Here is a 22,504-nt window from a genome sequence, read left to right as displayed (position 1 = left end):
CTTTTCACCTCATGACCCCAAAATCTAATCAGTTCATTGGCTCTGCAAGGTATATACATGTACATGACCGAAGTTTGGCAAAAATCCAACAATAGGTTCTTGAGATCAGGCAATCACGAGAACAGGAGGTACAGACAGACAGACGGACGTACGGACAACCCAAAAACATAATGCCTTCGGCTACTTCGTGGCGGAGGCATAAAAAACAGCGTACTGGCTGATTGCCTTTCCAGGCCCAACTTATGGAGGTAATAATGCAATGGAAATGATGCACTTTGTGCAATGGGCAATGAAACACTAACGTACCTGGTGGGTCACTAGAGCAAAACCATTCATCACTTCCATCATTACAGTCTTGCTGGTCATCACAGACGTCACTGCGGGCTAGACAGTTGCCGAAGTTATGACACTGGAAGTAATTGCCAGGACAGTCTATGCATATAAGACAAATAAAACATATAAATTAGACAAATACCATCGAGTCTCCTTCACATATGACGTGGTTTAATACAGGATTTTTATATTCTACATGTGAATGAATGGCAAGTGGGGTTGTGAAAAAGTATCTGCACAGACCAAAGCATGTACAGTACTAACTTACTTAGATAGTTTGTCAGTGTATCTTGCCCTGGCAGTTTATTGCAGCAAAGGGGAACAGTATTTCAAAAGTGCAAGCTATTATGACGACCATTAAATGTTTTACCTGAATTTAACCAAATAGATCAGGGAAGAAAAAAAGCATCCAGCTGAAGAGCTGGCTACTCTTTATCATTCTCTGTGGCATCTTATAAACTGGACATGTTCATAACTAAACAAATTATGCATTCATTGTTATACTAATTTTACACAATACAATTTCAGCACGTCATTTTAAAATGCAGATTTGTATTTATCTTTTTGTAAAAATCTACAAACTGTATTCACACATCAAAGTAAACAAATTAGGTTAATTGCTACAGAATTTCGTTTTGCATTCAAGCTGATATATGGAAAATAATTGAGACTTATTACGTATATAAAAAAAAAAAGTGGATCTAAACCTAACAAAACTTATGTTGACTTGATAAGTGTCTGTAATCTAAATTGAGTTCTACAGATTAAAATGAACATTGTACCTACATGTACATCATTCTCTTGAAGAAAAGAGACTTACATTGACTGTTTTCGGTAATTTCATCGGAGCCGTCACTACACTGAGATGCTCCATCCCCAAGTTGCCAGAAATTAACACATTCTCCACTGGCACACTCAAACTGAAAGCTTTGGCATGCTGAAGAAAAGAAATATACAAGAATATAGTTCCATGCTGTAAGGGACACACCAGAAAATGTGGAAGAAAGTTAAATGTCTCAAATCTTTACTTTGTGCCAGTCTTCAGTTTCACACACAATTTGAATACATGTGTGCGATACTTATAGCCTACTCTATCATTCAAATGTACTTTTTAAAAATACATGCCACTTGTCAAGACTAGCTGAATACTCCCATTAATCTGAAACTTTTTTTATGGATTTCAAACAAATAGTTGTCCTTAACCTCCATGGTCTTCATGGTCATGTGTGATTGAAAACACATCATAGAATAGCGCCCATTTGGTACTAAACACACACACACACACACACCACTATACAGATATACACACAAATATGTATACACAGTATATATAGTATATATTAAAACAGTTGAAAGAAAGATCCTTGAGAGTTTCAATTCACTATTACCAGTTTCAATTGATTTTTTTCTGACGAAATAAATTGTAATTGGTAATAATAGCGTATACACACTGCTGCCAATTTTTTACCTTTTTTCGTACTATGTCGCATTTGCAGGCCAAAAAAAATCAAAAGGTTAAATTCCAACGGCATTTGAAAGATAATACTAATTTAGAACTTCCCTAAAGAAAGTGGGGCTTGAAAAGTCTTCAAGTGGGAAAATAACGACTATTCGTTGTCAAATCAACTTAGGAGCTATGGAGCCAATAAGTAATACGTTTTATGCTGCGCAAGATTCAATCAGTTTAATTTTGGCCATCACAAGAAGTGGGTTATTGATGTAGACAAATGCTCATGTACCCTTTACAGCTCATTTTATGTTTGTTATTACCAGAGAAGTAAAAAAGCCAGTCAGTCACTCAATAGTGTCTGACAGTGAAGTCTAGAAAGTAAACAGGTTTCCTTGCATAATTTGAATACGAGGACACTGCTAACGTTTTAATTTCAAAGATAGGACATACATGACATATTCAAAATTCCTGCAAAGTTCTACAGAATTTGAGGTTGGCTGGAAAAGGGATATAGTACCTTTAAAGTGATTGTGAGAATATGATTTATTCTTGATAAAGACTACATCTTCTCAGAACTTTATCAATGAATCTAAAGAGATTAAGAGATTGATCAATAAAGTTCTGAGAAGATATGATACTTCATCTATCAAGAATGAACCATATTGTCACAATTATTTCATGAACAGTGGTTATAAAAAAAAAAATTCTTCAACTTCATGGATAACAGTGTATTTATATATTGTATAACTATATATATATATATACACACCATTATATAGTCAACTGATTCTTTTATTTTGTGTCAAGTCTGTTTTCAAATCTTTCATCGCAGAACAGCATCTTCTATTTTTATTTGTAACCTTATTGACTCTGCTGCCGATCTTGCATAATGAACAAGATGCTGCTCGAATGATCATGCATACTGATATAATTGCGGGTGTCCCTATATTATCTGTGATAATGCTTTTGCGTAGTGGGCACAATAACAGGTTTCAATCCCAATTAATCCTTCATTTCAAAATGATTTATCCTTCTATACATAATCTTTGAAAGGTGAGTTTCACTTACAACAGTTCTTTTCATCACTTCCATCAGCACAGTCTACGAAGCTATCGCAAACGCTGTTTTTGTAAATGCATTTCTCACCACAATCATACTGATGGGCTGCACATTCTGAAATATGAAGATAATTGTTTCATGTTAAATAATGTTGGTATAATCTAATTTGCTCCAAAAAATATTTAATATGAAAGCTTGATATACTTTCTGTTTGACAGCTAATCACAATAAACCCAATACACACCCTTTTTCTTTAAAAATAGCTGAAATCTAAATCATTCTCACTTTTCTGATTTAAGACCTTTAAATGAAATCAAAATTAACCCCCTTCAAAAAAAAAAAAAAAAAAAAAAGAAAAAAAAGAAATCAAAATCGAGTAGAGTCGAAATCCAAATCATAATCACTTTCCTGAGTTATCATTTTTTTTTAACCTAAGAGTGTATATCGAGAATCGATTAAATTGATTAAGCTCCATTAAATGACTAAACCACTTATGAGCAGCAATGATGTTAACTAATTTATAATTACCACAGTCTTGTCGCTCATCTGTAAAATCTCCACAGTCATTGAATCCGTCACACACAAATCCTTGGTGAATGAACCGCCCATTGTTGCAAGCAAATGCTGCATTTGAGAAAGATTAACAATATCAATCAAGGCCTTGTCAGATATGATGGCGCAAAACCGCAGAGTTTTTTTATATGACACAAAGTATCATATGTATCACAACACAGGGCTTAGTGAATACATGCAGGACCTTTAATGTACCGGTATGCAGTTACCATTCATTAATAATACACATTAAAAATATAGGGGCTGTTTACTGCCTCATGTCTGAACGACCCTTAAGACAGAAAGAAAACCTGCAATTGAATGCATTCCACTCTATATAAATAGAGAAGGAAGTAGAGAGAGAGAGAGAACAGGAGCGGTGTATGCACATGTACTGCTCCCGTTGTTCTGTGCTGTAAAGTGTTCCAAGGAAATGTGTCTGGTAACTTACTTATAAAATATTTCTGCATTGTCTTAAAAATGCGAAAGATTATTATTCTCAATTTTTGTCATAATCACTTGAGAAAGGATTGCCGTAGCTGGTATTTGTAAAAAAATTGTGTGCTAAATAAAAGCATGAAAAACATAAAACTTCTCTTTGATAATTTTTGTGTTATCATCCATATAATAATAATAATAATAATAATAGCTAGTTCTTATATAGCGCTTTTCAGGAATTTGAGAAAGGGGAAGAAGATCGACCTTAGTAGGCTGGCAGCAACAACATAAACAAACAATCAAACAAATCACAAGATTGTTTGAACAAGAAACCAAAGACCGATAACCATTGAAATTTGTGGAGATAGATGGGTAATGGAATACTATCATGGTATTTAGAGTACAGATAATATCTGATATCTCTTGATTTGTGGATCTAAGATATAACATTCTTTAAAGAAGTATTCCTGTCAGGTATTTAGCTTAGCCCATTAGAGAGACAAACATTTCAGATGCCTAAAAACACTTTTGATTTTGAGAAATGATGCTAAGAAGTATTTTGAATGATTTTCTATATTTTGCTGGCAGAGAGCGGGTATATACGGCCTAAGATGTCTGGGCTGTACAAAACTGCATTAGCGGCTCGAGCAGCACAATGTGAGGATGCTACGTCACACAGTCACATGGTCAATCTGGATTTTGTGCTGCAAATTTAATAATTTCCATTAAGAATATCCAACACACAAAAAAAAAAAACTTTTGAAGCAACCGTTGAAAGTTATGGCGTGATCGATTCATGTTTTGTTTTACTTATTGATTATTGATAAGCTGCTGAAAAACTCTTATTCTCGACAGGAATTAGCCTTTAATATTGCAAACTAGAGTATATATTATTCCATTCTTATATATTTGTATAATGTTGAAAACATAGGCAACTCACTGCAGTCTGTTTCACAGGAATGGTAACTGGTGCAGAAGTTATTGCGGTTGACACATGCTCTATATGGACCACATCGCACTTCCCAAAGACTAGGACATTCTGTATGAGACATATAAACAATCATCAAGTCAATGGAAATCATATAGTATTGTTAACATTCAGTAAACACAATGGCACAATAGCAAACACTGTCAAGAAATCCGCTTTAAGGCAATTTCGATAACCTTCTGCATGACATTTAAAAAAAAAATCATATTTGAATTTCATAATGTGGAATTGTAAAGGTCACAAATTTAAAACATGATGCGCAATTGTCAGAGGGTGATTTTTTTTAAAAAGAGTAAATAAAGTATAAGTACTTCATTTACTCCAAAGTTCATTCTTAATAGGTGTTTACAGGGGAAATAATATTTATGGAGAGTAGAAAATCCTTTGTTGAATATATTCCTTCTTGTGTTTTTGTTCTTGGATACATCAAATTTACATCTTTTTCGTATTAATACGTGAAATTAAGAAATACATTGACAACGTAATTGATTTTGCATTTGGGAAGCAATCCACTTTGTCTCACGTTGAAGATATGGCATGTACATACCTCTTGTATTAGACCATCATTTGAAACAAAGAATAGGCCAAATATATGGTCCAAAATTGTCATATGACAGAGACCCATATTACCACGATGTGCAATTAATTATTAAAGGACCCGGGACTTCTAGCTACCTCTGCAAGATTTTTATCACCACGACTCAAGTACAAACTTACATTACCAATTATACTAGAGTATAGTTAAACTGACTTGAACATTTGTTTTAAAATTCATGATTTTGTTTATAATGCCCCAATTTTATTTTTTAGAATCACACCGTTTTTATATCAATTTGAATAATTCGGTATCAATTTTCACAAAAATTGATCGGAAGTAAATAGCAACAAGGGTTTAATATTTTGTACAACCTCTGCCTGTTTTTGCCTTGTTGCAACATATTATCAGACATCATTTAAAATAAGGAAACAAAGTATTTAGATCTTAAAATTGGCAACGTTGGAAGTCACTACTATACAAAATTATATTCTACAAATGTACAGAATAGTTTCTGATTATGTATTCTATTTCAAGATACAACACTAAAAATAAACTAGATGGAACTTGAACTGCGTGCAGTCGAAAATGATGCCTCCACCATAGAGCAATTTTACAAACCAAAATGGAAGCAATTTTAAAAATTCAAGCTTGATTGTAATCCTTCTGTTGGTTCTAATGATAATGCGTTCACAAGCTATTTATAGGCATACATAATGAGCCCCACGACCCTAAAATCTAATCAGTTCATTGGTTTTGCAAGATATACATATACTTGCCTTGAGTTTGATGGTAATCTGTCTATTGGTTCTCATGATAATGCGATCACAAGCTTTTTTTAAATACATAATGAGCCCGAAGACTTTTGATCTTTGACCTCATGACCCTAAAATCTAATCAATTCATTAGCTCGGCAAGATACATACATGACCCAAGTTTGGCGGTAATCCATCAATCGGTTCTTGAGATAACATGATGCCGAGCTATTTTTGCATGACCTGTGACCTCATGACCACAAAATCTATGGACGTACAGACAACCAAAAAACATAAAAACTAAATGTTGCAGTTTGGAAGAAAAGAGGCTGACCAGTGTAGCATTTTCAAAAACTCCGTCCAAAAAGTGTTGAAATGTTGATGATTGAGCATACATACCACACTCTTCATCAGTCCCATGTATGCAGTCATTCACTCCATCACAGAACATGGTGGAGTCAAGACATTCAAAGAAGATGTCTCCACAAGTTGTTTCACCAGCAGGACATTGAACTGTAGAGTATATTAACACATACAAATGAAAAGTGAATCTTCTCTCAATATCCTTTAATCCATTATATATATTGTATATGTGTCTACTTTATTATGTTAATGTTGTATAGATTTGTTATGTGTACTCTGATATCGTGAGACCAATCTAATGTATAATTTGGTGTAAATAAATAAAACATTTGAAAAATGTATGCTTATGTATACAATATCAAGTCCATAATACAATGTACTAGGTCCAGTGAAATTTCTATGAATCTTAGTTTATTATCTCTTGATATCTTCTTCGGGAGCAAAATTTATATCCCTCTCTCTCTCTCTCTCTTCCTGCCATTGGCTCTTTACACTTCTCTAAAGATTGCGACTTTTGTCTTGACAACCTGCGCGTATCATTTGTGCATATAAAAACAAAATCACTTGTATTTTGCAGTATCAAAACTTGTAAAAGCCCTACTAGCGAAATATCATTTACTTTAACAAACATGTCAATTGAATTCCTTTTTCTGTTGTGACAATTTTAAATTATTCATCTCTGCTGCAAGCATTTTTTGTCAGTTGTAACTGGTAAATAAGGTGCTTTATAAGAAAAATACACATAAAATTGTTTAATATGAAAATGGGAGAATACATTCACAACGCACACACACACATGTATACATATAAACACACACACATATATATATACATTTATATTTATGATTTATAAATGTTATACATTTATACATGGTAATCATTGGCCCACATATTAATCAGTATTCATATTTTCAATCTATCAGATTTATTCTGATGTACTTCAATTCAGTTTAAAAGCTTAATTTTCAATGTGTTTAGTGGTAAATTATTCTTATTTTTAAATATGCTTGAAGACATTTAAAGTAAACTAAAGAAACCATAACCAAACGAGAATCATTATTATGTATGACTGTTATTTTGTCATCACCAAAATTTTTCCATGTTTTGTATCATATTTCTGTTCTTTGTAAACCTTGTCTGAGCCTTCATTTTACATGTGAACAAACCACATATCCATGTTGAATGACATTGGACAAATAAATACATTGAATGAAAGAATGAATATATAAATATTGGTTACATACTTCCTTAAAACACAATTGCAAACAAATTAACCTCAGGCAAATTTCAATAGCCTCATCCGTTACCTTTGGAAATGTGAAAAAATTACAGTGACATACAATGCCACATTACATAATCCAAATTTGAATCCTATAGGGAATAAGAAACGGCATTCAATTTACTCTTGGGTTCATTTTTGATAGTATTTGTGATCATGTTAAAATCACATTATAACAAAAATAAGAAATAAGAAGACTAAACGAGAAGAGAGATATGGAGAGGGAATAATAAAGGGATGAAAATATATTTACTTTCTGTTTCTTGGACAGCGGTAACTTCAAATGCAAAGGAAGATGTGTGAAAAAAACTCCCTTGAGTTCTGAAGTATGCGATCCAAAACTCAGATCCCGGTGGTATGATAGGTAGCAGACTGTTTCCTTCAATTCCCTTGTAAACATCATATGATAGCTAGAAATAAACATGAGAAAATACTCAGACATTTCGTCCTTACTGAATGTACCACAGACATATTTGTCTTGAGTTTGATGGTAATCCGTCCATCGGTTCTAATGATGATTCACAAGCTTGTTTTGCATACATAATGAGCCCCATGACCTTTGACCTCATGACCCAGAAATCTAATCAGTTCATTGGCTCTAGAAGATACATATATGACCCAAGTTTGGCGAGAATCCATTAACCGGTTCTTGAGATAACGTGATCACGAGAACGGGACATACGAACGGACACCCCAAAAACATAATGCCATCTTTGTTGAGGAGGCATCAAATACATAAAGGGGAATTCCATGAATTATGAGACATGACAAACAATTCTAAAATCTGTATTTCTTCCATTTTCCATGCCCAAAATGGTTAAAATTGGGATATGTCTAGATAGAATAACGGAATCATTTTCTACCATTAATTGTATTCTTGCATGTCCCCTTTTATGGAGAATCTAAAACTGCACATACATGTATGGATCAACATAAGCAGGACTATACACACACACAAAATTGCTTATAAACTCTCGTTGCAGCATACATTTACATTGTATTTTGGATGGAAATGCAACAAGTCAGTGATAAAGGGCAAACCAACTCTTATAATAATTTCATTTGTACGGAAGTGGAAAAAGAATGGTGAAAGTTTAAATTAAATTAGATCAAGAATATAAGAAAGTTAAGGGAGTTTGAAATATGATATCATTGAATCCATATGAATAGCAAATTGGCAATTTGGTGGCTGGATATTGTGACATATTCACGGACAACTCTCACATTTGTTGTGTACAAAAATATATGTTTTTCTCCCAAATGCCTATTGTGAGTATGGGTATAGCATGTTATTAAATGTTATCTAAAAAGAAAAAGACCATCCTGAGTCATAATTATTATTATTGAGTCATAATTAACTAAAATGTCAATTTTAGTAATTCTGTGTGTTGGAACAAATAGGGAAGTTGTCTGGCACTTCGTCACAACGACATTGCCAATTCAGCGAATTTAAAGTGCCCACATGTATAGTGTTTATAACTTTTAAAAAGTACATAGCCTAGGCTTCTCATTTTTTGTCTGATTTCGTTCAAACTTTCACCGGACTGCTTCTCTGATTTTTCTGCTTTCTTTTAGAGTAGTTTATTCTTAGGGATGGAAGTGCATCTGAATTCTATTTGAAGGATTGTTGCACATGAGAAAAAACTAATTTATACATACAGTACCTCATACAAAATCGTTGAAGCATTGTGTATGTCAAAACCAGTTCCTAGCGTAAAATGGTCCACACTTTCCATCTGCAGATGGATGATATCCAAACGTAGCCTTGTCCCATCCACTGCACTGAATGTCCATGTCTTTATCAATGGTCTGGTGATAGGTAAGTAAACTGGATATCCACGGGACTGGATGGTAACATTTTCGCCAAGACTCAGATTAAAGCTTGCGATGGGAGCTGTAATATGATAGGCATTACATGAATACAGAATCATCCGATCTATACACCCTGTCATTATTATTCTATTATCTATTTTGAAGAGTATAGTAGATGAATATGTTCTTGCAGATGTTCAATGACATCTTCTTTACTGTCTAAATTATGTACAGGTGTGGAGAGCCACTTTTGGGGGAATCATATTAGGGATAATTCATTTGAAGTGAAAAACCAAACTCAGAACTGTAGAATCCATCCTTAAAAGTGCCATTCAACCATTACTTTTGGAGTGGATTTCACCATAATTTGGAGTCGATTCTACTCAAAGGAAGTGATCTCTAATATGACTCCTAAAAAGTGGATTTGCATTAAAAGAGTATTTACATTTCCTGTGACACGATCCTAGTTCCTGTTTCGAATTAGTTTCAAAATTAAAACATTCTTTAGTCTTTATCATAATTTTCATAGGAAAACCAAAGTGACATGGAAAAATCAACAAATCTTACGGCAATCAAGCTCATCACGTAAGTCAGTACAGTCCACAGTACCATCACATCTGTTTCCAGGCGGAGCGATCTTATCTCCAGCATCACATGTTATGATATCTAAAGAAAGAATAAAACATAACAAAGTTACATTGCATGCATTGTCAAGAAAACATTTACATTTATTTCCTTGTGGCAAAGTACAGTAATGTGTAAAAGAAAGATCACTCCATCAAACAATGCTATTAAAGCAGAAGGAGGGAAATACCATAAAAAACTTGTGTTGAGAATGTCATGAACAAATAAAAAACAAGTTTACTGCAAAAAGTATGACAAAAAAAAAAGGATAGTCAGATAAAGAAAAAAAAAAGGATAGTCAGATAAAGAAAAAAAAAGATAGTCAGATAAAGAAAAAAAAGGATATTCAGATAAAGAAAAAAAAAGGATAGTCAGATAAAGAAAAAAAAGGATAGTCAGATAAAGAAAAAAAAGGATAGTCAGATAAAGGAAAAAAAGGATAGTCAGATAAAGAAAAAAAAGGATAGTCAGATAAAGAAAAGAAGGCACGAGAAGAGCAAACTAGAAATTTAATTCGTCATGGGGACGAATTAGGTGGTCTGTCTTCAAGTCTTATGAGAGATTATAATATTTACTATATTGAGAAAGGGAGAAGTTATATGGACATGTAAACAATGATGATCATCATGATGATCATGATGATGATGATCTTGATAGTAATGGTGATGACGATGATGATGATGATGATGATGATCATGATGATGTTGATGATTATCATCAACAGACCACGATGACATCAGACTGAACAAAATTAGAGAACATTAAGATAGCGTATAGTCTCAGCTACAACATACTCAAAAATCAACAAAAACCAAGCCGAAATAACGGCGATATTGCTCGCAAAAGACAAGAATGTAGAATCCAGATTTGAGAAAAAGTCATCTCCCATAAGGATTACACGCCAAAAGTAATGGATCAAGTGATAATAGGGTAATAATCAAGTAAATATGGTTGTTTATTATATTATTTGCGATTGTACGTGTTTTAATATTCAAAGGAGATGGTAGAGTGAAAGGTCAAAAAGAAAAAAAAGTGAAGAAAAAAAATTGTTGGAGACGCCCGGACTCGAACCAGGGTCCTCGACGTCGGAAGTCAAGTGCGTTACTGATATACCAAAACATTTCCCATAGAGATTACACGTAAACGGAAAATGGAATTATCAAATCCCACTTTGCAAGTGAGATATGAGCATGATCCCGGCATCTGATCGAAAAATAAAGGGCACACTTGTGATAGCTTATTGTCTCAGCTACAACATACTCAAAGCTTAGCGAAAACAAAGCTAAAATGACGGAGATATTGCTCGCAAAAGACAGGATGTAGAATCCAGTTTTGAGAAAAAGTCATGTCCCATAGAGAATACTCGCAAAATGTGAAAAATTGACATGCCTCCTTTAATCGCAAAAATACGCCATGATACCATTGTCAAAATGAAATATCGTGGTGACTGCATTTGTAGAAAATATTCTCAGGTAGAACATATCAAAATTTGAAAGAAAATTGATCAATATTTACAGAGATACAATCAATTTTCGAAAAATCTGCTGACGTCATAATATGAAAATTAAAATTTGAGTTTGGAGGCCATTATGATGACGTCATGAGGTAATTGAGGGTCAAATGAGACATGAAATCATATCTCCAACTCATGCTTTTTCCAACCATGATATAAAAGTTGGGGTCAATTGACTATCTGAAGAGCTATTTTGATTTTCAAAATGGGATGTTTTTTATCAAATTTGCATTATATTGCCCATAGCAGCACGCGCGGATTTTGAACTTTGACGCGCGCTCACGGCCTTATAAAAAATCAAGAGTGAGTGAAATTAATGTAAATTGTCATTTACGGTAAGAGGAATCTAGATCATGTAAAAAATTTGAATTTGATCTTTTCCGCGCGTTGTGAGCGCGCGCAACGCGCGTGGGGACACGTACGGATGGAAAATTTTGAAATGCTTAAAATGACCTGATTCGTACTCTCGTTTAATAGTTAAGTGATTTTGAGCATTTAAAATTTTGACGCGCACGTACGTGCGCGTCATGACCTTTATGTGACCTTTGATGACATGACTTGTTGACCCTTGACCTGAAATATATGTGATATGAATATGAATGACCTTTGCTTATGCATCATGAAGATATGATGGATAACGTGATTTCACAAAATGGCGCCTGGATGACGTCACGATGACCTGATGACCTTGAAAAGGTTACTGTCACGTCTCATGACAATGACCTATTAATGAGATAAAATTGAATGAAATTGACCCAACAGAACTTGAGTTATCCTAGGCACAAAAAAGTGTAGGAAATAAAAATAAATAATAATAATAAAGAAAGAAAATTCTGACGAAAACAATAGGTGATCTGTCATTGACAGACCACCTAATAAGGACAAAGCAGATTGGAAATTAGGAGAAGGGATGCCATTAAATCACCAGTTGATGTTACAAAATAACTGAAATAAGAAGACCAATAACCGATGAGAAAATAACAATTAAATTTGTTCCCCGTGGTCCCAGCTCGTTGAGAATTTCAGTGTTCAACCTCAATGACTATAACTCAACAGTTAATTTAAAGCATTTAACCTTACTGTGGCTATGCCAAAATATTAAGCATTTGCACTATCATGGACCAACTACTCATTAGGTGCTTTCAAGTACATGCATAAAGCAAAGGAAGCCCTTCCAATCTTTTTCTAAAAAAAGCATTTCCCGAACAGTTTTGTCCGCAAGTGATTTTATGAGCTGCACCCAAAAAGTGCTTGTCTTTAGGTCTATAGATCAGGTGCAGTTAAAAACAAAATTAGACACCGTGTAGAAAAGGGATAAATACCTTCCAGCGGGAGTGCAAGTATTTCGAGACCAAAACCTCCGCCATACAGGCTCTTGAATTCCACCGACAGTTCTCCCTCTGGGAATACTTTATCTGCAATATCACTCCAAGTAAAGGTTGTATCATCTGCAAATGACCACGTGGTCTCTCTCCGGCTTGTAGTTGCACCAATGTTACGTATGATAAGTGAGTCACCAAAATAGAGTTTAATATATTCAACTTGGACTATCAGAGCATTTGCACTGTCTGCTGATGAAACGATCCAGCTTGAATAGATGTAGTCATTTCCATAGTTCACGTAAGAAGGATAAGTGTAGGAGGCAAGGAAAACCGTTTCGTCTGTTGCCAGGATGACAGCTAATGAAAATGTCAAGAAAGATAAAGTAAGTGAAGAATATCTTGCCTATTTATCCACTGCATTGTTATTCTCCTATTCTCAGTTACACATTTTGTATGTCCTGAATCATCATTTTATGAAGGCTTAAAAACAAAGGGGATCAAACTCGAGCGAAAGTTCTCGGGACAATCTATTTTAACACTGTTAGAATAAACATGTGCTATTCAAATCAGGTTTAATATTGAATGCGTTTTTAAAAAAATGGTAACACGAATTGTGTCAAAATATGAACTGAAGCAGAAGATATATGTAAAACGTAAATGAAATGATGAGAAGTACCATTTTCTGCTCTATATTTTTTGTTAATGCAGAGGAGAGGAAATCCACTATCAAAGGAATGTATCAGATCACTTTAAAATACTTTGCACTTGAATCGACTCCAAAGTAGTGGTTGTATGACCCTTTTGAGGGAGGATTCCACTGTTTTGAGCGTTGTTTATCTAAGCCAAACAGAGTTATCTCTAATGTAACTCCTTCTAAAACAGATTTCGAATCGTGTACAATAAAATACTTACAACAATTTGTCTCGTCTGTACCATCAATACAATCAACCTTCCCATCACATACTTTGTTAATGCTAATGAGACCTTTGCCACTGCCAGCATTGCATATAAATTTCCCTACAAAGGACAAGATAGAAGAACAAAGTGAGTTAATATGAATGGCACGCTCCAGTTGATCATATACAACACCAAAAGGTGATCAACACAATCCCACGAACAGGAGGAAATATATCTCTCACTATATCTCTCACTATATAATGTGACAAGTTGATTTAAACCAAAGATTAGGCAGGATCGATATACTCGAACATTTAAAACTTTGATTTCAACAGATCATGCGACTTCAACATATATTTGAACTAAGAACAAAATATGATTTCAAGAGAGGGAGGGGGTCATAAATTATAGAGACGAGCCACCAGCAACCAAAGCAATCAAGAAGAAAGTTATGAATTTCTTTTAAAGTGTGAAAAACTATGGAACTTAGAAAATCACTACACATATTGCCAATTTGGTTATCAGTTTGTGACCTCATTGCCTCACGATTTATCAATTACTTTATATATTTTTATCCCATTAATTTCCCTTTTTATCCCCCAAAACTTGATTTTCCCATGGCTTTGACCAGGTAATATGATTTGTATCAGATTTCGTACATGACATTTGACAAAATCTTTTATGAACTTTGTAAAATTGATACTAATTTCTGAATATTGTATATTCATAATCATTGAATTTTTATATAAATAGTTTATCAAAATTTAAATTTTTCCTGATTACTCTATTTTGGTTCATCAACACAAAAACTTATTATTATCATTATAACTTGGACACTGGTGTGAGGAAAGAAGTTTAGGGGGGAAATTGGAAGTTTATATTATCAATATAAAGAAAACAATGAGTGAATAGTGAGGCAATGATGTCACAGACTCATGAGTGAGCTGCCAATTTGTCTTGTGATTTTCAAAGTTTTTCATGTCATTAAATATTCATAACTTTCTTATTAGTTATCCGATTTTGCTCAATTTTTTATTGGTTTGTATGATTTTTCTGCTTCTATTGAAAGAAATTTATTTTTGGAGTGTACTCGCCCTTTAACAAAGAAATTTAGAGTGCTTTCAAAGTTTTCCTTTTGTTAAACATGATTTTAGACGTAAGGTCGGGTTTAATTGAATTAGTAGAATATGAATGAGTCAAGTCAGCAGTCAGCAATCTACGAGTAGATATATATGCATTTCTAATATATATTTGATTCAAATTATTAACATACTGGTACTTATAATCCAGCCGTAACGTAACAGGCAGTATTTTTCAAAGTTTACTACCAGTAAATGCATGCAAATGCATCAACCTGAAGAAAAACACAACTTAAACCATTCCATCATATGAACTTTATTATTCATAGCTATAATAGCAAAATATGGTGCTTACACTACAATTTGTCAGAGCTGCCATAAAATTTCCCCCCAAAAAAGATGGCTCTTTCAAAACATTGGTGTGAATTACATGGTTATCTCCAAAGGGGGTAGGGCACATTTTGTTGAACAATTCAGTGCACCTTTTGTGGTCAAGAAATTAGCTATGATCTTGAAATTTTGAAGCTGAATTAGTATTGTGCACAGCAGTCTTGCTGCAACCAGCCCTCTTCCTAATATCTTGAAAGAAAACAATGCACATTTATTTGTATCATAGAATCTTTTCTCAATTTGGCTTAGATGGAATATGAAAGTTTGTTTAAATAGAATTAAAAGTGTTATTTTGTGTAATAACTGTACCATCTCGCAGGTAGAGTCCAATATCAATGCTAAAAGCTCCTAAATTGTAATAGTCATCGGTCACAAATTCAATAAAGAGCTCATCTCCTTCAACGACGGTAAAATATGGGTTGTCCAGGGATGTAAAGCCACTGAAATTGACTACAGTGAAGCCATCGGCATCATGGCCTTGTCCTATCTTCAAAGTATCATAGCTGTCGAGGTGCAACTCGTCGATGGTCACAACGAAAGAGAAGTTGCCTCCAGCTGATGAATTTGCCTGGAAGAGCCAAAGGATGGAGGTGTTGCCGTAGTAGCTATTTGGATAATTTGGCGAGTACAGATAAAGATGTTCTCCATTGTCCAGCTCATGTACTGTGTGGAACAATATATTTATTCATTCATTTAATGTCCAGGAAAAGTTAAAAAAAGAAAACATACATGGATCCAAGATTTACCCCGCATACAGACAGACAAATATTTGAGTAAAAATTACAAGGACGTAATTTAGGAATAGATTCCAAAACGGGTTATGAAGGGCATGAACCACTTGATGAATAAAATACTTGTCACACTAAAGGATGAAATTTACATTGTGAACATCAGCAACCCTAAGAGACAGTTCCAATGTGAATATTTCAAGCAATTATTTTGGGGTTGAACACTGAAAACCATACTTTGCGTATTAGATATAGCCATAGAGCTTACATCACAGAAAGGGCAAGCATAGTGATACCTAAAAATGTTTTCAAACTACCTATACTTGCTCTTGTGGAAAGATTAGACTTTAAAAGATGAATGAGGCATGAAATATCAAGACAAAAGGGGCATGCTCTCACACATCATGGAATGCGCTGTATAAATGTAACTTATTGTTATTATGAAGTAATTATATATCGATGCATACCAAGGAAGCACAACGGAAGTATGGTAGTGGTACTGTGAACTTTCTTCTAAAACTTAAAGAGAAACACCCTGGGGTGCAACAGTGCACCTCTGGGTATAATGGGTACCGGTAAGAGTTGAAAGCTGAATGGTTCAATTCTGCACCCTGAGAGACACTGTTATTATAAAAACAAGGGTAGTAATTTAAACCTTTCAACCTTTTCAACATTTTATTATATCAGGTAGTTACATGAATCAAGCCCGATATTCCACATACATATCTTTCTGCGTAACGTCCTGTTACAGTCTACAGACATTTATGTTTCAAGTCAAAAGTTATTAAAAGCAAAAAAAACATTAAGAAAACTTGTACAAATTCCATCTCATCTCGATCAACAATCATGTTCCGATATGAACAGTAAAGGGATCCTTTATGTGTTTCTTCCTAATCTCTACATGTATTTGATTATTTTTATAAATAAGATTTCTGATAACATCACATAAATCATCTCTTTTTACTCACTGCATGATGCCTCATCACTACCGTCTCTGCAGTCTAGTATCACATCACATATAGCGGATCCATTGACTGCCAATGGACCTGTCTTGCATTGGAAAGAATCTGTAATTTACAATAAAAGAAGAAAAACGTATAGATTAAGATAGTATGCCTTAAAAGTCCAAATGTGACCAGGCAACAAAAACATATCAAAAAGCGACCAGATCCTAAAAGAGGAGATTCTCAGCTTAAAATGATATATAAATCATCCCAATATGATGTTCCTAACCCAGTGAAAACAATGAGGTCTCCATTCTAGCATAAAATGTTATTTGAGAAAACTAAAATTTGTAGTATATTCAAGCATGCTGACCCACAAAGAAATGTGCAAGGTGACAAAAAGAGGATTATAACTCCCTATTATCAAATTGTCCTAAAACATAGCATACCGATTAAGTACACGCTGTTCTTATTTTGACCAAGTATCAATGCAAGAGCATTTTAAAGTTATAGGAATCAAAATAATACCAGTAGCCATTGTCATATGAAAACAATTATTACAACAACAAGAAAGATCAGACAAACATCGACAAGTCTACACAAAACTGCTCAAAATACCACTTTTAGATTATTTGGTGCTTCCAGATTTTGAATTAATGTAGAAGGTATCGTGGTCGAGTGGATAAGTCGCCGGACTGTCCATCACAAGGTCAGCGGTTTGAGTCCCGCCGTGGCACTAATGTCCTTTGGCAAGACATTGATCTACATTTGCCACACTCAACCCAGGTGATGTAAATGGCTACCTGGCAGGAATTCACTCCTTGAAATGCTGGAGCGTTGTATACGGCAGCTTGGCGTAAAGCAGGGGTAATAATAAATGCGCCTCGGAATAGAATTTCTAGATAGACGTTGCTATAGAATTGCCTATTATTATTATTATTACCGTAATTAACGTTGTATAAACTGCCCTCGTGTATTAACCACACCCCTCTTTTTTTTTTGCCGACTTTTTTTTGCCGACTTAAAAAACAGTAGAGGACCTAGGATAGAACCTTGTGGTACGCCGTGTAATAGAAGAAAAATTGGAGGAATTATTATTATCAACTACATATTGAAATCTATCAGAGAGATTACTTTCACACCAAGATGACAAACAAATTTGAGTGTTGTTCTAGTTTCAGAGTGGTGAGTCAACACACCGATTACAGAGCTGGGAGACATTGCCAGGCATAGCGCCAGGTGGAGGGGCATAAAACGAAACTTTTTTTTGGTGTACCGTGTATAAACCGCACCCCCGACTTTGAATTTTTTTAGGCGGCAAAAAGGTGCGGTTCATACACCGTTAATTACGGTATTAAGGTATACTCACAACATACTTGACAATCAAATTTGACCATCCCGACCTATTGCACCTCTATGAACCTCTAATTGAAAACCACACCATGCAACTCTTGGTTGGTTTTGTGGTGTATGGTAACTAACACATTTTCATTTGACCATGAAAAAATATGTGACAGACTTATTGCAGTACTTTTTCAACAGACTTAAAAAAAGAAAAGAATTACAATGAATTTTGAAGAAAATTCAAAGAGCTGGGGCCCCCAAATTATCTTGAAGGTGTTTACCAGTGGTTGAGTTGTTTATTAATGTCTCTTTACTGTTATTTCTTGTGTGCCCTCAGCGATGCTACATTTGCAATATCATTTGTCATGATGGTAAAAGCAAACAAATTATTCTGGAGGCAATTTATGTTCCTCTATTCTAATTTTGCAATACTGGGTTAAAGTGAGCCACATTTATATGTGCTGCATGTTAAAGCAAGATTGGTTTTTTTAATTTGTCATGTTTACCTGTGAGATAACCCAAAGATATCTCCATTTGGAAGTAGTAGTAGTTGTAGTATGAACTTGATGTAAATTCAATGAACATCTCTGACGCAGCTAGAATGCGCTCCCCCCTTGGAAATTGCTGGCTTCCACTGAAGACCTCAGAATCATTGTTGGGTACCAGACCGGCTCCAATCCGTAGGACATCACCATAAGAAAGAGATCCGTAGTTGAGAGTGATAATGAATGCTACTTTCATGGAGTTAGTAAGAGCAGGAGCGCTTGAGTTGAAGAGCCACAAGGCACGTGTGTACGATCTGTAACCAGGACTGATTAGTACTCTTGTGTCTCCAAGATAAAGCGTGTGGACTGAAAGAATAAGAGACATTGTTTGGTTCTGTGGTTATTTAATGACTTTTAGACACAATGTCCTGCTTCTTTAATTGAAGGTGGTCACGAATCCTACCCAAGAAATCAACACTTTGCAGAGGCTTACCTGTACAAATTTGACAGCATTTCAATTTCAATGTAATTGACATTTACCAGTACGTTCTTTCAGTAATATTCATCAAGATATACACACTGAACAAGCTTGGGTAACAAGGATTCCTGGTAGAAGGAATCGACTCCCACAAAGCTGTTTGTTGTGTGTAAAATTAAGAAATCACCATTCTTTCATTTCCCTTTAAAATCGTCATCTCAACGGTTATTCTAACACTCTATCGTATAGCCTATATTAATCAAGTTCAGATAATGTAATATGTCATCATCATGTTCAAACATTTTAATAGGTGACTTCAAAGGCATTTGAAAATCTGTAGGTTGATGACTCCAACAAAGCAGTCTGTTGCGTGCAAAAGAGATCATCATTCTTTTAATACTACATATGGCAAGTATTAAAACCAAATGTTTTGGGTACTGCTATGAATAGCAATGGACTAAAAGGTTATTTTTATACTTCTTATAAAGTTTGAAGTGATTTAAATGAGGCTTACATAAATAATTACAACAAAAATAAATATTTTAATTTTTAACATTACAGAAGATACCCTGACTAGTAAATCATTTTATCTTTGATTAAAATAAAGGCATTTGCCTACATTCGGACTTTGTAAGAAACAAACCTGTATGTTGAATTATAACCGTGACAGATAACATTTCGGAGACTATAAAAAAGAAATTCAAGTGAAATGAACATGAAATTACCACAGCCTGTTTCATCACTGGAGTCCAGACAATCTACACTGAGATCACAACGAAAGGACTGGTTGACTGCATGAAATCCATCATTGCACACAAAGAGACCTGAACACCAACAATCAATGTAGAAGGGAGTTATCAGGATCATATTTGAAAAAGAAGATGACCCAAAAAGATGAAAAAATAACGGATACATATTATTATGGACCCTACAACATTGAAAAATTATTATGGTGATGATAGTACTAAATGTTTTACTACTACTTCTATTAGTGAAATTTTTTTACTTGGGAGCAGTGAGCAATAAAGGTCTTGAAACACCAAAACACAATAAAATACTTTCATATCAATGTGAGAAAATTGCACCTATACAACACCTAATCCTAACGATCTTCTGTGAGCAGGAAATTGCATGTAGTTTTTCCCACTGGCTACTACTACTACTTCTACTAATGAAAACAAGTAACTGGAATAGTGAGAGAAAAAAAAGACATGGAAAGGAATACCTGTAGGTTAAAATGGAAACTGTGAGTTTGTTGACCACTCATCAAACATAATATCACATAACACAACTTAATATAACTTGATATACCCTTTATGTATTAAATGTAGCTGGAAAGGTCATTTTCAATATGTAAAGTAATCATTTTCCTTTCTTGTTAATTATTTCTCCCTTTCCCATTCTGCCCACCCCTCTCTCTCTTTGTTTCTCTCCCTGCTCTTCTCATCTTTACCCCTCTCTTTTTCCTTTCTGTTTTCTATTGTCCATACCTTCCATGTCTTCCATTCATCTTTTGGTTTTTACACCTTCTTGCAAGTGAAATGCGATTCCTCTTTCTCTCTCTCTCTCTACTTTTCTCTCCTTCTTCTTCCACCCTCTGTATTTAAGTAATATTTTAATATGATGTGAACATTGTTGTTTTGATAATTCATAATGTACATTGATTGTTACGCCAGTGGATGTTAAATGTCTGTTTTTTTAAACATATGGGTCAATAAAACTAATCTGAATCTGAATCGAAACCCCTAACCCCTAAGCATATAAAAAGAAAGATACACACAACCATGGTGCATACGGTTGCTGCAGGGAAAATTAATAGAATTGACATATACAAATATCCCCTTCTGATAATGATGTGATGAATGTAACAAGGGCAAATCCATACTGTACATATTAGAATATTCAAACATCCCTCTATTTCATGCAAATGTGGCTTGAAAGGTCATTTTCATTTCGTAAAGTAATCATTTTCCTTGCATGTTAATTATTGCTCCCTTTCCCATTCTGCCCTTCCTTTTTCTATTGTTCGTTCCTTTTCTCCATTTCTTCAATTGGTCTTTTGGTATTTACATTTTCTTGCAAGTGAAATGCGATTCCTCTTTTCTTCCACAGTCCCTCTCTCTCTCTCTCTACTTTCCTCTCCTTCTTCTCCCACTCTCTGTATTTGAGTAGTATGTTAATATGACGTAAACATTTAAATTGTTATATTGGTGGTATTCATAATGTACATTGTTTATGCCAGTGGAGGTTAATCTTCTCGTTTTTTTAAACATATGAATCAATAAACCTAATCTGAATTGGAATCTGAACCCCTAACCCCCAATCATATAAGGAGAAAGAAACATGCAGCAGAAGTGCATACAGATTTATTTTCAATATGCACCATCTCCACTTTCTGGGGAGTGTTCTTACCATTATGCTCGCCATGAGGGCATATGGCAATTACCAAAACAAATGCTTTGTTCATCGTACCAGGTCCCCATTTCTCTCCTTGGTATCGAGTGGCAAGTGTAGACTAATGCCTTGCCAAAGGACATTAGTGCTGTGTCTGGGTTCAAGCCCACGACCCTTGAATTTTAAGTAAAGTGCTTAAACCTTTGGACTATGACACCTCTACTATAGGTTACAGATTGTAATAAATTTACCTTCAAGGGAACGGGGAGTAATCGCCAGGTTGAAATGTGAAGAACTATAGGACCTTGTGAGTTCCATGTGCATCTCCGAAGCCTGAATGAGCCTCCTTGCCCCGTTAGACAGGTAGCCATCATTGGCAAATAGAAATTCTGAATCATTACTGGGGACAAATCCAGAGCCAATACGAAGTACATTGCCATAGCGAACATAAATGTCGCTAATGTACACAAAGAAGGCAATGTTACCGGTATCGCTTTGTGAAGAATTGATATTGAATAACCATGTCCTGTTGTAAGGTCTACCGTATGATCCATAATAGCGAAGAGAGTGGGTTTCTCCAACAGTAAGTGAGTATTCTGAAAATGAGTAAGGAGAGAAGAAATAAATCTTATCAATATATAACACTTCATTTCAATTTGTTGTTTAAGTTTTATTACAATGCTCTTTTTCTCCTTTTTTTGGTTTCATTTATTTCTCATTTCCTCAAAGCCATGTAAAAATT

General features: G+C 34.6%; 1 protein-coding gene across 1 annotated transcript in view; it reads right to left on the bottom strand.

The window, feature by feature from the left end:
* LOC105443652 overlaps positions 1-22,504 on the bottom strand; it is a 136,859-nt gene that overhangs the window by 17,462 nt on the left and 96,893 nt on the right. The window contains exons 55-70 of the mRNA XM_030985197.1: positions 22,014-22,358; positions 20,094-20,192; positions 18,912-19,256; positions 17,086-17,184; positions 15,699-16,052; positions 13,936-14,040; positions 13,024-13,380; positions 10,132-10,230; positions 9,417-9,646; positions 8,006-8,162; positions 6,510-6,623; positions 4,773-4,871; positions 3,371-3,466; positions 2,852-2,956; positions 1,154-1,270; positions 307-432 (exon numbers count right to left, since the gene is read on the bottom strand). Of these exons, the coding sequence (XP_030841057.1) occupies positions 307-432; positions 1,154-1,270; positions 2,852-2,956; positions 3,371-3,466; positions 4,773-4,871; positions 6,510-6,623; positions 8,006-8,162; positions 9,417-9,646; positions 10,132-10,230; positions 13,024-13,380; positions 13,936-14,040; positions 15,699-16,052; positions 17,086-17,184; positions 18,912-19,256; positions 20,094-20,192; positions 22,014-22,358 (2,847 nt within the window). The remainder of the gene's footprint in view (positions 1-306; positions 433-1,153; positions 1,271-2,851; positions 2,957-3,370; positions 3,467-4,772; positions 4,872-6,509; positions 6,624-8,005; positions 8,163-9,416; positions 9,647-10,131; positions 10,231-13,023; positions 13,381-13,935; positions 14,041-15,698; positions 16,053-17,085; positions 17,185-18,911; positions 19,257-20,093; positions 20,193-22,013; positions 22,359-22,504) is intronic.

The sequence above is a fragment of the Strongylocentrotus purpuratus genome, unplaced genomic scaffold (genome assembly GCF_000002235.5).
Source record: "Strongylocentrotus purpuratus isolate Spur 01 unplaced genomic scaffold, Spur_5.0 spur5_scaffold_14, whole genome shotgun sequence".
NCBI classification, from domain to species: domain Eukaryota; kingdom Metazoa; phylum Echinodermata; class Echinoidea; order Camarodonta; family Strongylocentrotidae; genus Strongylocentrotus; species Strongylocentrotus purpuratus.
The sequence above is the reverse complement of the archived record's forward strand: the minus strand, read 5'-3'. Positions and strand labels throughout refer to the sequence as shown.